At 33.2% G+C, this 17,944-nt stretch overlaps 1 protein-coding gene across 1 annotated transcript; it reads left to right on the forward strand.

The window, feature by feature from the left end:
• The first annotated feature begins 6,592 nt into the window (after positions 1-6,592).
• LOC124371542 (H/ACA ribonucleoprotein complex subunit 2-like protein) lies at positions 6,593-14,519 on the forward strand. The gene is made up of 3 exons (XM_046829894.1): positions 6,593-6,909; positions 11,074-11,146; positions 14,234-14,519. The coding sequence occupies exons 1-3, from the start codon at positions 6,741-6,743 to the stop codon at positions 14,463-14,465; spliced, it is 474 nt and encodes a 157-aa protein (XP_046685850.1). The 5' UTR covers positions 6,593-6,740; the 3' UTR covers positions 14,466-14,519.
• The last annotated feature ends 3,425 nt before the right edge of the window (positions 14,520-17,944 follow it).

Here is a 17,944-nt window from a genome sequence, read left to right on the forward strand (position 1 = left end):
TTAGGAAGATGGGCAGTTTCTTCTCTGCTGAACCTTTTGTTCGGTCACAACCACTGCAGTATTTACTAAGGATGTCTACGTCTATAACCTTACCGGTATCTACGCTAGTAACAGTACAGGCAGCATTTTTTGAGACGAAGCCCCGCTTCTGCCAGGTTCCAGCAAAAGCTATAACAATATCAGTAGGCGTTGTAGCTTCACTATTCTCTTCAATTGCTTCGAAAGTAGCCTTCTTCATCACATCCTCTGCTACAGTACAAAGGGAATCCCTAAGAGCATTTGTGTACTTCCTAACATTTGTATTAGGCTTGGGAAGGTTCAACATCCCGCACAAGATTTTCCCAGCCTCAGGACCTTTACCGATGCAACGCAACCCGTAAAACAGCCTAATATTTACTTCAAAAAAGCTGTTATCTTTACATTTAGGTGAACTCCAAAAATCAGTAGTAAACTTACATGAACTGCTACTGCATTTTAGTACTAGTTTACAAGCTAACCCGTTCCAACAACTGATGTCCTCATCAAGTTGCAATTCGGAATAACACTCTTTACAGGCTGTAAACTGAGACACGACTGAGGATAAAATATCAAAAGACAGCAAAATATTACTAGCAGAAGAACTGTATTGTTGAAACTGTTCTAAGGTAGCCAACAATTTCTTCTTAGAAGCACTAGGTTTTGGGCTAGGCTTGTCCACTTTTTCAATAGGTAGTCCTAAGCTAGTACTAAGCCTAGGCTCTACATCACTGAGCAAACTACTTGATCTTTTAGTATATTTGTTACCACAAAACGTCCTCTTCGTACACCAACCTTTTTGTCTAGGCATAGCTTCAAACAAAATGTAACTAGATAAAAAAGAACTAAAATAAATCACAAACCACTAAAGTTGAGCTGAACTTGAACATATTATTTCTTTTATAACCAAACAAAACACAGTGTTAGAAATGTCATCTGAGTCAATGCTTGTTATCTGCAGTAATACTGTTGCCAACCCAACAAAAATAAATCACAGATTGTAAATTTCCAGTCCATCACTATAACAAAATAATATTGAAAGAAACACAATTGCGACAGCATTTGCCAGCGTAAAAGGCAATGCAGAAATATTTTATAACAATTATAAAAACTATTTAGAAGCTTAAAACTATAATATTTTGGGTATCAAAATGTTCACAAAAGTCCAAATAACACGAAAAATAAAATATAAAATTTTTTTTTAATGTTGGACTCCTCTTAACGTACTTTAATGAAAAAATCTGTGAATGTTTTCACTTAAAATATTCGGAACTGTGGGCTTCCTTGGCATTGTAATATGCTATTTTAATAGTGGCTTAAGGAAAAACAGAGAAATGAACAGTAACATGCTTTAAGTACAGTCCGAGGAAGAATAGAACTTCTATATCATTCAAACAGTAGCCATTCTAACCATGATAGGCCTATGTTGAAACATAACCCTAAAAGTAAACATGGTCCTAGTGATAACCTATTGGTTACTAAAAACAGCATTAGTCCCAGAAAAAACTAAAAATATTAATAAAGGAAGATGTATTCTAGGCACGGCTACCAAAGGGAATGACCTTAAAGTTATGGAAAAATACAGGTACCTCTTTCTCTCAAGACTTTCAACCGATGTAAACAGTGACGCAGTAAAAAATTATCTTAATGATGGCCTTAAAGGTAACTATAAAGTCAGCCAGATGAGGAATAAATTTCCTGGTTACCGATCTTTTAAGGTTGGTGTACCAGATAATCTATGGGACCAAATTTTTATTCCCGAATTCTGGCCAACCGGAGCCTATGTCAGTTACTTTAACTTTAACTTTAAAAGAATAAGTACAAATGGGGACCAAGATTCTTTTTTGGGGAATGTACAAAACTCAAAAACAAAAAGTTAGCGGTTAAGGCTTCTGTAGACATTGGTGACGTACCTAAAAATTCTCTGGTACACCTAAATGAACACAAATCAAATGATGAAGACATTTTAAACAGCTCTACATTACCAACAAAAACAAATAATGCACTGTCTAACTTAACGCTACTGTACTGGAACGCGCAGGGTGTAACAAACAAGCTGGACTATCTGAATCATTTAGCATCACTGCACAGTGCTGATGTTATCTGTGTTTCTGAACACTGGGTTCTTAACTCTGACATTGATTTTTTGACACTGCAAGATTATAAAACTGCAAGCTACTTTGTTAGATCAAATGCGATTCATGGTGGTACAGTGATCTTTGTGAAGGAGAATGTGCGTTTCCAAGTATATAATAAGTTATCACTGGTAGTTGAAGAGCAAATTTTTGAACTTACAGCAATACAGTTAATTGATTTTAATACCATCATCGTTTGCTTTTATAGACCACCTACAGGTAAGACCAGCGCTTTGTTTGACAAGCTGCATGCAGTTCTCTCGTGTGTGCATGGTGTGAACTTTGACTTTATATGCGCAGGAGATTTGAATATCGATCTGTTTAGCCGATAATAATGATACCTTAGAGCTGTATAACTTAACTAAAACTTTTGGTTTACACATAACGATTAAGGATGTTACCAGGCCAAATCTATCTTCAAATGCGGCAAGTAGGGCCTCCTGTTTGGACAATATTGTTACATCCTTACATCCTGATAGATGGAATGCTTCCGTTTTGCACACAGGTGTGTCTGATCACAACGCCATCATTTTCAGTACACCAATGAACGTGATTTCAGACAATCTTAAGTTAAAGAAACTTGTTAGGCCTATCAATTCTCAGAACTCTAAGCTATTTCTAACTTACCTTAATAGTATAAATTGGTTAGCTATATATAATAGTAAGGATGACTTAAACAATAAGTTCAATAAGTTCTTTGATTTGTTGTTACGGGCGGTAAACAGCGCAATGCCTATGAAAACTGTTGGGATAACCAACAGAAATAGTAAATCTAACAACAAATGGTACAATGAGGACTTAAGAATATTAAAGGTCCAACTTGACAATGCTTATTATTTATTCTGCAACACTAACTGTAACAGGTCTAAAGAAAATTATATTGCTCTTAAGAGAACGTACAAGGCAGAAATTAAAAAAGCCAAACTTAATCATAATAACAACATAATTGAAAGTTCAAACAATAAATCAAAAGCTGCATGGTCTGTCATAAATCAGCTTAGAAATGTTAACAGTAAGCCTCCCAATATTAACGCTAATTTAACGCCTGATGCTTTTAACAATTTTTTTCTTACCAGTGTAGAACAAATTTGTAATAGCATACCAACTGATGTAAATAAGCCTAATCATAGTGTTTTTCTTGACAATAGTGAGAACTGTGCAACAGGAAACAATTCAGTAGGGTTATTCACTCTTAGAAGTTTTACAGTAGAAGAAGTCTACCTAGCCATAAACCAACTGAATAATAGCACTTGTCTTGATATATATGGCACCAATGCAGCAATACTGAAGTTATCAGCTAGGTCTATTTGTGAAGTACTAACATATCTTTTCAACTTGTGTATTAAGCAGGGTATTTATCCTGACAAACTAAAAGTAAGTAAGGTCATTCCAATACACAAAAGAGGGCCTAGGGATGATTGTGCCAACTATAGGCCAATATCCATTGTTCCGACGCTGTCAAAGGTCTTGGAACGTCTCATTCGTGAACAACTTTCCTCCTTCTTGGAATCAAATAAGTTATTGTCCAAGAATCAGTACGGCTTTAGACCTAACCATAGCACTGTTGAAGCTACTCAGGATTTGATCTTGAATTGTTTTGAAGGACCTAAATGCTCATTCAGTAAAATTATTTCTATTTGCTGACGATTTGGCAGTGTGTGTCCAGGGTAACAGTGCAGAAAATGTGGGTTACATAATCGACGCCAAAACTAAAACCATTCATGACTGGTGTAATGCAAATAAGTTAAGCCTTAATGACGGGAAAACTCAGGACCTTGCTTTCAGCCTTAGCAATCGGGGGGAAGTAACCCACTCAAAATTCTTGGGGTCCACAGTCCAGAGCAATCTTAAATGGCATCAGAAAATTGACAGTCTTGCGAACAAAATTTCAAAAGGCATTTTCATGATCAGAGCACTTAAAGGCAGTGTCTCTGTTGGTGTTCTGCTCTGTGTTTACTATGGCCACATACATAGCTACCTCTCTTATGGAACTTCAATCTGGGCAAACCATGGATATGTACAGAAGCTTTTTGTGCTGCAAAAAAAAGCAATCCGTCTGATTTGTGATGCACACTGGCAGGCCCACTATAAAGAGCTCTTCATTAGGTTAGGTGTCCTTTCATTGCCTTCTATGTATATATTTAGCACACTCTTGTTTGTTAAGAGGAACTTGGCATTTTTGCCTGCAATGTCTGAGGTCCATAACTATGCAACTAGAAACAAAAATAAACTTATAAGTGAACGATGCAGATACTCTGCAACTCAGAAGAGTTTTCTATACCAAGGCATAAACATGTTTAATGTTTTGCCGGAAGGTATTAAAGAGCTGCCACTCACTAGATTTAGACAAAAACTAAAGAACTTTCTAGTTGCAACCTGCTTATACGATGTAACAGAATTTTACGAAGTTGTTAACTCTTTAAGTTAGGTTAAGTAACCTTTTAAGTTGACTTTGTTATACATGTGAACATGTTTACAACAAATAAATATTTGATTTGATTATAACGCTTTGCGTTATAAACAATTATTATTTTGAAATGTTGCGTGAACTTAATAAGGATTTCCCCCTCATATGAGAAGTAGGTAGGATTTTGCGCTGGGCTGTAATAGGGTTTGCAGTCCTCCGTATATATGTATATTTTCTTAATCGGGAGAACACAGTAAACGTAAGTATGTGACTGGAAATATCGTAGACTGAAAGTAAATAACATGAGAATTAAGTAAATGATTTTTGACTTAACTAGATTTCAGGGAATTACATACGTATCTAATTATTTAATCGGGGCAGTTAAGCAAATTCAACAGTGGCACCGTAATTAAATTCAAACTGCTGGAAATAGATAATTTTTGACAGATACTTTCTTCTCAGTTCTACGTATTATATTATTTCCATCGACACTACAATACTAAAAATAAAATAGGCACCACAGAAACTTCTTAGACCGGAATTATATGCCAAGGCCTAGAATCAAACAGAAGTATTTTCCTATGAGACCTTTGAATTTATATATTCTTGGTCGGGACAACAAACCATGCTATGGCGTACGAAATACTGAAAAATTAATTCGAACCAGAAATGCTCCTGCACATGCAAAACGTGACATGAGTCAAGTTAAACCATCATCCTCTTAACCTCTAACACTAAAATAATATGTAACTGATGTATTTTTATTAGCAAAGTACACTATTTTTGTCGTGTGTTTACATGACGGGACCTTCCCGGAATTTGAACCTGTAATCTCTCAGTAACAGAGCCCATACTATATATATATATATATATATATATATATATATATATATATATATATATATATATATATATATATATATATATATATATTAGTCTGCGGAGGAGAACAAAAGTATTTGGTTAGACGTGATTTTAAGCACAGCCCAATTAAAAATTAAAACCGTTCTATCATTCAATTCTGGATCCTCGGATCCTCTTCTTTTCTTCTTGTATTTAAATGTCATAACCAAGCAGATCCCAATGGGAAACTCTGTTATGTTTTGCAAACTAGACTACTCTTGGGACCAGGTACCTTGACTTGGGAGCCCTTGGATTAGATTTTTTTTTTTAAATAATGATTAAGCACTATTTATCAAAAATCTTAAAATCTAACCCGAAATAAACATATTGCACCCAAACTTACAAAACAATCATACCAAATATATGGGAACTTAAATATATAATCAAACTTATCAACCCGGGTACACACACAGGCGAAAAAGTTAGCCCTGAAAAATAATCTGATCGATTTCAAATTTAAATACATTTTGACAACCTACTTCTTCGTTCCAAGTTTCATTAAGATATCTCAATTTTTAATACCTGGTCAACAGGTTATTGTAGGTTGTTGACCCAAATAAACAAATTAGTCAGACCCACTGAAAATGATAAATTGCAACGAAATGTTTAAGAGTGAACCAATGAATTGTTTACTTGACTTATGATTTTATAGCCTGGAACAATTTTATATGTTTTTGAAAAGAGTGAAGTATATGCTCTCTCCCTAAACTCAGACCTCCGTCTCTCCTAATAGGGTAGTTTTTACCAGCAAAACCCCATTTGGGTCAGGGGTAAAAATATAAGTAAGTATAAGTTGCAAAATTTTAATCAGCTTTTCTAAAAAACATTCAGAATGCATTTTTGTGTTTATTTATAGGTGATAATATCGTTTAAAACTCAAAGAGAGAGAGAGTGTCTTATTATTTGTTTACTTGAAATTTATAAGTTGTAAGGTATTAAAATTATAGCCAAATCATGTTTTCGGTTTGACTCGAATAGTTTGTTATAATACAAGTCTCGTCAGTATAGATATCTCTTTGTAATAAGTTACTTCCATCAAAGAAAGGAACGGAATCGAGTAATGGACAGAGGAATGAAATTTGGTTTACCACCCGTACTGTACTGACGGCCGACGGGACCGGCGGACTAGACAAATGTAAATCTGTTGTTGTCACATGTTTTCAAGAGTAGCGTGTTAGTGTAGTAATTGTTTGCCCTCGTGCTTTTTGTTTGTGGGTTGTTCGGAGTGTTAAATAACTTTATTATTTGTATTTTGAAAGAAATCAGTTTAAAAATACAATATGGGGCGTAAAATAGAAGACAGTATGGAAGTCGAACCAACAGGCGATGAAAATGCAGAACAAGGACGAGAGTTAAAATACGAAGATAAATTAAAATTTGTTAGTGCTATAGCTCAACCAATGGCCCCAAAGAAACTCAACAAAAAACTCATGAAATTAATAAGGAAAGGTAAAACATTAATTTAATTTTACTTCTATTATTTCAACTAACATAGCCTAGTGTATTGGACAGTTTTTTTAAGAATATTTGCATTTTGCTATGTTTAGATATAGTATGCTAGGCTCAGTGACAAATGTCAGTTTCTAGTGGGGATAATTACATTAGCTCTAGGGTATGATATGTGGGTCCGGTTTTTTTTATATCGAAGAATGTAATCATCGATACCTAATATTCGCATCTTAAATCCTAGACTATCAATCGATATAAAAGTATCTATAGTCCTCAATAACAATCACATGTTTTAAATTAAAATATGAATTTAATATTAACAGTGATCAAACAAATTATTATAACCAAAATGAGAAAAACTGAAGACGACTATATTTGCTCCTCTCAAAGTTACAGTTGTCTCGGTAAATCTTAAGATCAACGACTACCGCTCCGATCGCCGTAATTTTTTGCATACTAACACAGGTTGTTATTTATGTGTTTTGTATTGCCAACATTGTGCTGCTGAAAAACTGGTTTTTATATGTTAGTGATAATCGGGACTATTTTTTTCGGTGAAATTACGTTAACCTGTGTTAGTATGCAAAAAATTACGGCGATTGGAGCGATAGTCGCTGATCTTACCGTTGTTTCTTTCCCACAAATTTCACATACGTTTTTCGGTACGATTATGTGTATCATCTGATGATATAGATTAAGTTAATTGTTCCAAATAATTAATATAGTAACGATTGGTTATATCGATGGTTATGATTCAGTAATATCGTTTGCCAATTTCAATATAAAAAAACCGGGTCCGCTTATCGTACCCTACCCAAAAGAATTTTTAGGTGGCATGATCTATACATTGTTCAATTATCCATAGGCTAATATGTTTGAAATGTAGCTTGTATCCCAAATAGCCCATCAATCTAAGGTATGGAGGGAAATCAGAGATTATGGATGGGGGATAGCCTACCAATATCCAATAAAAAAGTAGCCTAGCCTACAAGGAATTTTAGTGATAAGAATAAGGCTACCAAATAGTTATGAGGATAATTTAAGAGTTTACATTTTTTTTTTCTTAACTTTTGCAAGATCTACTTCGATGGTGAGGTTTGATTGTTGTTTTTTTTTCTTCTGTGCTCTCAGTTTTGTTTACCAATAACTTACACATCTTATTTGCTTATCTCGTTATTGAATTATATTTGATCAGATTTTGCTGCGTAGTACATTTAGAAATAAAGGCCTGTGTGGGTATTGTATGATAAGCAGACCCGGTATTTTATATCAAAGAATGTAATCATTGATACCTAATATTCGTATCTCAAATCCTAGACCATCAATCGATATAAAATTATCTATAGTCCTCAATAGTAATCATATGTTTTATATTAAAATATGAATTTAATATTTACAGTGATGAAACAAATTATTATTACAAAAATTAGGAAAACTGAAGACAACCATATTTGCTCCTCTCACAGTTAGAGTTGTTTATTTCCTACAAATTTCACATAATGGGTTTTTCAGTATGAGGCCAACATGTTGAAACCATGTAAAACATGTCTTATTATCTTTCAAAGCAATGTCGTGCATTTTTCTAAAATTGACTGCCATTTTTAATAAGCAAAATATGTTACTTATGTAAAATTTAAATATTACCTTACGCGTATTATTTGAAAGTGTTTACAGCTGTTGATGTAGATAATTTAAGTTAACTGTTCAAAATAATCAATCAGTATCGATTGATTATATTGATGGTTATGGTTAAGTAATATTGTTTGCCAATTTCGATATAAAAAACTGTACCCGCCCCGCTTGTGTTTTGTCATCGCTATTAGCCATTTTGTATTTGAGTTGTCAAATTAAATCATTGTGTTGTGTTTATTTGCTAGTAAGTTTTAAGAACAATGGATTTAACTTCTATAAGTGAAAATATATTTTACCTACAGATAATATGTGTCGTAGATGCTTGTAGGAATGTTTTTTGTTTATTTCCTTCAACGACTGTATAGCCTCCATGGCTGCAGTATAAGGCTGGTTAAATACGAATTTTGCATTATTACCTATTGCTATCGTCCTCGTAAACAAAACAATACAAGGTTTCAATGGTTGGAAGTGACAAATAACAAAGTTATAGAACATTACAAGTGGAACTAATTTTCTCACATGGAGTAATATTTCAATATAATGTATAATATACATTTACATTTTTGATGTCAAACTGTTATTTACAAATAATAGTTAAAAAGAGTTTGTTAAAATTATTTACATGGAAACATTAGGTTATTGTTTATTACAATATTCTTCAAGTATATAAATATATTTACACATAATTGTTTACATTTAGACTAACAGTAAGAAATGTGGTACATTATAAAAGACATTTGTGTGGTTGTTGAAGTAGAGCTGCCAGTATAGAGTAATACCATTGCCAGTTATAGGGTTCATTAACTGAGAACAGCAGAACAAATCACACACTGGGTCAAGTTCCTTATTCATCTTATTAGCTGAAAATCCGAGCTGGATGTAATCACTGTTTTATTTACACTTTAAAGCCATTTTTATGGGTAAAACAAAAGGAACCCAGTAAAATCACAGAATACGAATAAAAGCTAGATATATACACCATCTAAATGTAACAGTACTGAAATTAATCATACTGCACTATAAGTTTGCTTCTACTAATTTAAATTTATGGATGCTCTTTACAACATAGTGCACTACCACCATTACTACTTGTACATATGTAGTACACAAATAGAGATGATAGGCTTCCAGTGAAATATGTTTGGAATTGGTTTAGTGGTGTAGGGGATGACAGGGCACTGACTGATACATACAGTAGAAAGATTCAATCTCTCACTTTCAATCCCTCACTCTCAATCTCTCATTTTCTCTGGTACTCCTCACATCAACTTGTTAAATGTGAAATTCTGGATGGGTCAAATAATGGATAAATTCAATGCATTTTTTAAAAACATATTTTTTTAAATCTTGTGTATTATTGGACCCTTTGCTGACTATCCTGAGATTTCAAAGCACTTGTGAACTGTGGACCTTCGGTTTTGGAACTGCTTTTATTCATAGTCCATTGTTTCAATATTTAAAATAGTAGTTATTATCATTTTTACCATTAACCAATGTATTAATTTTTTACCATGTGGATATAATGAGGTTTACACAAAGTTCAGAATAGCATGTGGTGTCTGCCTCTTTTGTTTTGTTTACTGGTGGTTGGGCTGGTAAGCGACTGAGCCTTTTTACTAATCATAACTACAATTGGTCTTGTCGTCTGCCTATACTAGGTGTCAAACTTTGTACCTGGATTTTTCTGTATATTCTACCTGTCTGTACTGGTTCCATATTCTAGATTATTCTGGGCTGAGGTTTTCTTGCTCTTTTGACTTTGGGCTTCCATAGAGTAAACAGGTGCTGAATAATATATGGTGAACTGAGAACTTAAGACTTCTTCAAAGCAGTGCAGTTGTTTATGGTATAATTTCCTTGCCTTACTAAAAGGTCTATGTATCTCTTAAAATTATTGTCTTAGGGCCCAGTACTTTCCAAATTCAGTGAAACTGAACATTAAATTGTCACAAACCAGTTAGAAAATTTTATCGTGAGAACAGTAATAAGCCTTAATAATGTTAAGGTTTCGTAAATAGTTTACAATGTTTTTCAGTAAATTTTTAGTGGGAAGCCAGAAATCAAATTTTTGAGCCATTATCTTTTGATAGGTAGGTTAATTCAAAAGTAAATATTGTTTTTAGTTTATATATCGCATATCATTTTGCTTGTTGCAAATATAAAATTTACACTATACCGATGAAATTGGATGAGATTTTGTTTTATAGTAGTTTCTAAAAATTGAACTTATTTAAAAAAGAAGTAAACATTGACTACTGTCAATATGTTATTAAAACATAAGTTGTACATAAGTTTCAGTGAAGCTAAATTGTTGTAGGCTAAGCTAGAAATTATTGTATATTTTACAGCAGCAAAGAAATTAATAAACAAACAAATTAAAGAAAATTTCACACGAATGGAAATAAATAGTTAATATTGTGTTGAATTATACAAACCAATTTCATTATTTAACTAAGCAAAAAAAAATATTTGAAGAGTAACATAGCTTATGGAAATATTATGTTGTTGCCATAATTAATTAATGTTTTTCAGCAAAGGAAGAGAAAGCATATGTTCGCTTTGGCTTGAAAGATGTTCAGAGTCGAATACGGAAGGGAGAAACAGGGTAAGTCTAGCTCACTAAAACATAGTATAGTTGTGAAATGATACAGCCTCATATTTCTGACAACCTCGGTCTGATCTTGAACAGGTTGTAAGCGGTGTCCTCCAGGACTCCGTTCTGAGTTCCTCTTATTCGCATAGCCTTTATCAATGACTTTGGTCCAACTTCTGGTTTACCATCAATGGCATATGTGTGAATGATGATAAAACATAAGGCAATATCTTAAGTCTGGGCACTAGTTCTGTAAGTAAATCAGTCAAGCTACTTGGAATTAACCTAGACTCAAAGCTTAACTTGAAACACCATATAGATGAATTTTGTACTTGACTGTCAAGAGTTATATTTTTTGTTTATTTTTGTTCTAAAAAACTAAAATTTGTACCAGCTATAGCTTGATAAGGAAAGCATATTTTGCATTATTCCACTCACACCTACTATATGGAACTTTCCTCTAGGGATATTCAAGTGGAGCTTAAGAGGTATTTCTAGATGCCAAATGAGAGCCTTGCTCTGTGTCTATTCGATGCACACTAACTCTAAAACATGCACTTAATAAAACTATACACTAATTATTATAACTGAACTATAGAATAGGACTGCAATAACCTGCCAACCAAATAGATCTCGAGTTTAATAAGTAGTGTTTAGTTTTCATTAAGTTCATGTTTTAGAGTTAGTGTACATGGAAAAGACACATAACATGACTGTTGTTCCTGACTTATTATGTGTGTCAAAACGCTATGGTTTACTTTGTTTACTTTAACCTAAATTTTAGTCATGTATTAGTATTAGTCTTAGTCCTAGTCATTTACTTAAAGAAGAGATCAGATTGCAGATCTCGAAACGTAGTGTTACTGAACGGAAAAATGCTGTTTTCTTCACAATCATTCCATCACCAAAAACAAACTTCAAACAAAGAGTTTAACACCAATATATATTACTGTAGGTGTTTGACTGTTTAACAAACAGCTGCTTATGTTGTTAAAGGTGCTACTTGTAAAAATTTCAAGAATACTGTAATGAAATGGCTTAAACAAAAAGCCTCTTATAATGCGGAAGAAATTCTGCAGCACAGCGTAGACAATTTTGCCTTTAGATATTATTAAATATTTTTCTACTTGTACTTTTCACTATAAGTGTTTAATATGTATTGTTCTATACAATCATTTTATAGTGTGTATATGAGTACCCTTTGAACCAAAGGACTTTGTCATTTACAATGTAATTTGTTGGGCGACAATAAGGATTATTGACTCTAGTTTTAGTAACAAATTTATCTAAATGTTGTAATGTATACAAGAGGTCTTGTTGCCACATTTAATTTATTATCATACTTTTCATATTATCACCTTGCATTATCATTATCACCATGCATTAAAACAAATGTTAAATCTAATACACCTAAATCTTAAGATATTTTTCACCGTTTTGTAATCGAAACCTGTGAAAAAGTGTTCTAAATAGCCCCATATTTTGTAGTACAAAATAAATTTAATAATAATAACAATAAACCAAATTATTGCTTTGGGTGTATCAATAGCTTTTTACCTGAAGATCGTTTTGAAATTTTTCTATTTCCAACGCAGTTGTGGGAGGTGGTTGAAAAATCTAACTTTCATGATATTATAATGAAAATGTAGATCTAAAACAAATTCACTATTTTAATGAATGGGCAGCACAAAGGAAAACTTTATAGCTCTTTCAAAATATTTTTAATGTTCCAAAGATTAAAACTGCAAAGATTAAGTAATCCTGGACTGAGACACAAGACCGACACAACTGGGGTGCAACGTATACAAGTTCACAGGGTGGCAGTAGCCGGGATCCAGAGCCCTCTGTATTCTGACACAGTACCAGTATACTCTGCCACATATGCTTCAGTATATAACAGCAGTTATCACTTGGTTTTATTCAATTGGTTTTTTGGTGTAACTCACATTTAAGTAGAAGGTATTAATTTGGTGAATATTTACAGTTATTTTATGTTGACACTGATTTAATAAATTTATTTAAGAAGCGATCCTGAAATAAAATTGTTGGTTTTAAATTTCAGACTATAAAAACGTTTTCTTTTTGTCTAGTGTATAAAAAAAGGCATACATGATGTAAAATTAATTTTGACCTTGAAATATTGAAAAAGATAATATGAATAAACAGTAGGTAAGTGAAGACTGTCCATTCCTCTTCCGTACCAAACCTTTGTTTGTTGATTTTAGGGATGCTGTTGAGTCAATGTTATTACCCGTAATATAAATTTACTTTCATTTTTTAACTGAAATTTACTTGCTGTTCAGATTCAGCTAATCTGATTTAGTGCTAATCCTGTTGTCCTTGTAAATGATCCATTCTTAGTAACGATCTTTAAATAAGTAAAGAAATTATCTTAAGGGATACAATAGTTTATAAGTTACAAGGGACCTAGTCTTATGTTTGTAGATTGATTTATATTCCTTTTGTCCACTTTCATAATATTTTAAATTATGGAATAATCTTCACTTACGATAACCATAGAGTCTTCAATGGTAATTGTGTAATCAGTCCTAAATGTGTCATACCGATGAACTCTCCCAGATAATGTGTTTTCTGCTCTATTTTAAAGAATTTCAAAATTTGATTTACTTGTGTTGTCCAGTTTGCCACCAAAATTAAAATTCTTGTTTTGTCCACAAAAGACTTTTTTACTCATAAAATGTAGAAATATGAAAGATAAAGCTGATAGCACATTATGTGAGAGGATGTTTACTCCTACATTTTATGAGTCAAAACGTTTGAATTGCAGAAATCATAAATGGGTGGTGGAGTTGCAAGCATTGAGAAACGTATTACATTTGTTCAATAAACAGATTAGTTTAGGTCTAAACGGTTGTGTTAAAATTAGGGAAAATGTATACAAAAGACCAAAATTAATAATTTTTAGTTTAAAACTCATCTTTTGCATTCCTTGTCTCAGGTTTTGCAAGGATTGAGGTAAAAGGGTAGTCCATCTGCCAGGTTTCAGGCATTTTGTCTATACAATAATTCTTTCACTATATTTTATCATGTCTTTCTATATTCTGCTGTGTTGGTTTATATAAGGCGAAACTGTTCCAGATTGGTTGTGTTTGCGGGAGATGTGACGCCAGTGGATGTGATGTGTCACATGCCAGGAGTGTGTGAGGAGAAGGAGATCCCATACTGCTATATACCTTCCAAACATGACTTAGCACTTGCGGTGGGTTTCTCCAACAGCTGCCTTATGGCTCTGGTTAAAGAGCATCCCAGCTATAAGGAGCTCTACGACGAATGTTTCCAAGAGGTCAAGAAACTGGGACATATTATGTAGTTCTATCATATAATTGTATTTTTTTTAAGTAAATTTATTTTTACGTTTAAAAAAGTTCGTTTTTATAACCCTTTTGATCTTAAACATGGTTTTGATATTTTTAATGAAATAATCATGTGTCAATTAATGAACTGAGATAACCGATGAAATTTTACAACTGCCTTTTCCATCACTTGTTTTTATATTCAATCGGTTTTTTTAAGTTGAATAAAAAAATGATTGAAAACATGTTTACTTTCAGATACAATTTAAACTTACGAAAGGAAATAGAGTTGAAAATAAATATTTTAGAATTGGCATAGAATTTACACTAAACTATATTAAATAAACTAATCACTTTTATCTTATCTATACTGTGAATTGAGTATGTTGGTGATTAAAAAGGTTACTCTCAATAACAGTGTAAATAATGGATCTTTACATTCTCCGACATAATTAATACATCTCATTTCAAATCCAAAGTCTGAAGATTACAACACACTAGCAACTGGTAGAACAATTCATCCTATTGAAAAATCTAGAGTTGTTTCAGTAAAACAACAATAGAGTACAGATAACTACATCACTAGCTTAGCTATTGATTGAAAACAGTTGATAGAATTAAATCAACCTACTAAAATTAACCAACTGATTTCAGTCATTGAGTAAAACAACTGAATAAAAAATTCAACCGATAGGAAAATCTCCAGTCGATTGAATTAGATTTATCCAACGATGGAATGAATCAGTCGTTTTAAATCAGTTCCCATCACTATTGGGATTAGTGGTGAAATCTTCCATATTTGAAAGTTTGTAAGAGAGAGATTTCTGTAGTATTAAGAGACTAAACCTGGGAACTGGTAGTAAATTTAAGTGGTGGAGTTTTTTTTATTTTCTACGTTGTAATTTTTTACTATATGTAAGTATGAATATATTATATTATATATCATTATAATCAGTAATATTTTAGGGACATTTTCCGTACAGTAATAATACATTATTACTAAGTTTTTGAATTTAATAGAAATGATATAATATTAGTATTATAAATATTGTGATTAATATAAATATAAGTAATTTTTTTTATAAATATGGCAGTCCTATAAATATTACTATAACATAGCTATGGTAGGAAGGTTTGATTCAATTTGAATGTCGATTTTGCTTTCAGTTCACATTTTCTTATTGCAGTGTCTTAAGTCTGACAATGTCTCAGACTTTACTCCTGGAATCTGGAGTCATGGTAGTCTGAAGAGATCGAAAGAAACTTAGTGACAAAGAAGCTGTAAACGAACCGTTATGTCATTTCAACATCAGAGACACCTATAAATAGGTGAAGTGGCAATCTCATCAGTTACACAGTGGTGCACAATTGATAGATGTTTGATGTTGAAACAATGTAATAGTTCGTTTTGAGCTTTTTTCTCACAGACTTTCTTTCGATCTCTTTAGACAAACATTACTCCAGATTCCACAAGTCTGAGACTATAAAATCTTGACTGCCAACGTTCAGTCTCTCTTAGATAAGCTCCCTGAACTTGATATTATAATCGCCAACAATAACTTTTTTGTTATATGCTTAAGTGAGCACTCGTGTACCTTTAACTCTTAAGGACCTAGCTCTTATAAGTGGTTTTTACTGTGCTGCCATATTCTGTAAATCTTTAAAGTTCTCTGAAATTTTAATGTAAATGATTTCTGTGAAGAAAATGTTTTTGAAGTTGTTGCTGCAGTCGTGGAATTTAATAATTTTAAAGTAATCTTTGTATCTATATACAGAGTTTCTAATAGCAACAAAGATGTATTTTTAAACAACATGGAAAAACTGTGGTTGTTTTTGTGTAATTTCAACCTCCCTATCATTGCCTCTGGGAACATCAATATAGGTATCAATAAAGTAAATGAAGAATTTCCAAATGAGTTTTCTCAACCTTCTAAGATCGCTCAACTGCTGTTGTTTCAACTACAAGCCTACGAGGGGAAAATCCTGTTTGGACAATGTTGTAAGTGGCCTACCGAGGGATTCTCTCTCTGTTGATGTACTACAGCCTCCTTTGTAAGATCACAGTGCTTTAATAACTACCTTGACATCTCAGTCCAGTATTGAAACCTAACCTGAGTGGCATTCCCGTAGAAGAGGAAAAGGTAATAAGATCTTTTAGTATGTCTAAAAAAGTTAAATTTTATTCTTATATTGGTCAAACTGACTGGAATCATGTTTTAAACAGTAATCCAAATCTCACACTTTTTGAAAGTTTTTAAACTATTTTCATGAGGGCATGAACCTGTACTTTCCAAAGAAAATTGTGAAAATTAGACATAAAATAAATATTTTTTCTAATAGTAGGCCCAAATGGTTTTTCTGAAGAACTTCTCCGTCTAAAAGAGAAAGTTAATAGTCTGCATCATATTCATCTGTGGGCAGTAAGGTATAATCTGTTTGTCGAACAAACCAAGTCAAACTATGTTGAAGCTCGGAAAACCTACAAGAAAGCTATTATCCATGCCAGACTAAATTTCAATGCTTAATATATATCCTCTGCACCTAATAGCTGCAAGGCAGCATGGGAAATTATTAACAGATATAAAGGTAGCTCAAATGCCTGTAAGATCAGCCACAACCTAACCCCTGATGACTTCAATTACACCTTCATTGCAACAGTGAAAGAAGCATGTAGTCAGGTTCCGCCTTCTTTGGCGGTTTCCGGTCAACTTGTGAGGGGCTACCAGGTTCCACCCCTAAGTTTTGTGTGGAAACTAGTTTCAAGTGAGGAAGTATTGAAGTGTGTCCAAACAATCAAAAGCAGTTCCAGTAAAGACATCTTCGATATCAGTGTTGATCTGGTGAAATTTGTTTTGCCTGTGATACTAGAGCCCCTTACAGCTAGCATCAATCATTGTCTTTCTACAGGCCTGTTTCCTGACTTGCTTAAGTTGTCAAAAGTTATACCTATTTTTAAAATGGGTGACCCCTCCCTGGCTGAGAACTATCGACCTATATCTGTGGTGCCCACCTTTTCCAAAATCATTGAAAAAAGCTGTGATATACCAGGTTAGTGAATTTTTTGAATCTAATTCTCTTTTTTCTAAAAATCAATTTGGCTTTCGCAAGGGTTTGTCCACTGTAGGCGCAGTCGAGCTTCCAGTCTCAGGAGTAATAGGTGGTTTTGAACACTGCTCTAGCACACTTGTCAGCTTGTGTGATTTGACAAAGGCTTTTGACTGTGCTCCACATGACATCCTTCTTAACAAATTACAACATTATGGCATAAATGGTGTTGAGCTAAACTTCTTTCGAACTTACCTGTCTGATCGCACTCAAGGTATACTTCAACAGCACACTCTCTGAGTTAGCTTCAGTTAAGGGTGGTGTACCACAGGGATCGGTCCTTGGCCCATTCTTATTCTTAGTTCTTATAAATAATTTGCCTACCAATGTGGAGTGCGGTTCAGTAATTTTTGCAGATGACTCCACGTTTTATTGTATAAATAACGATGTA

This window comes from Homalodisca vitripennis, unplaced genomic scaffold (genome assembly GCF_021130785.1).
Source record: "Homalodisca vitripennis isolate AUS2020 unplaced genomic scaffold, UT_GWSS_2.1 ScUCBcl_1572;HRSCAF=5363, whole genome shotgun sequence".
NCBI lineage: Eukaryota > Metazoa > Arthropoda > Insecta > Hemiptera > Cicadellidae > Homalodisca > Homalodisca vitripennis.

Coding starts and splice junctions, on each gene's coding strand:
- LOC124371542 (XM_046829894.1), top strand. CDS start 6,741: ATGGGGCGTAAAATAGAAGACAGTATGGAAGTCGAACCAACAGGCGAT. Junction 6,910..11,073: donor CATGAAATTAATAAGGAAAG/GTAAAACATTAA, acceptor AATGTTTTTCAG/CAAAGGAAGAGAAAGCATAT. Junction 11,147..14,233: donor ATACGGAAGGGAGAAACAGG/GTAAGTCTAGCT, acceptor AAACTGTTCCAG/ATTGGTTGTGTTTGCGGGAG.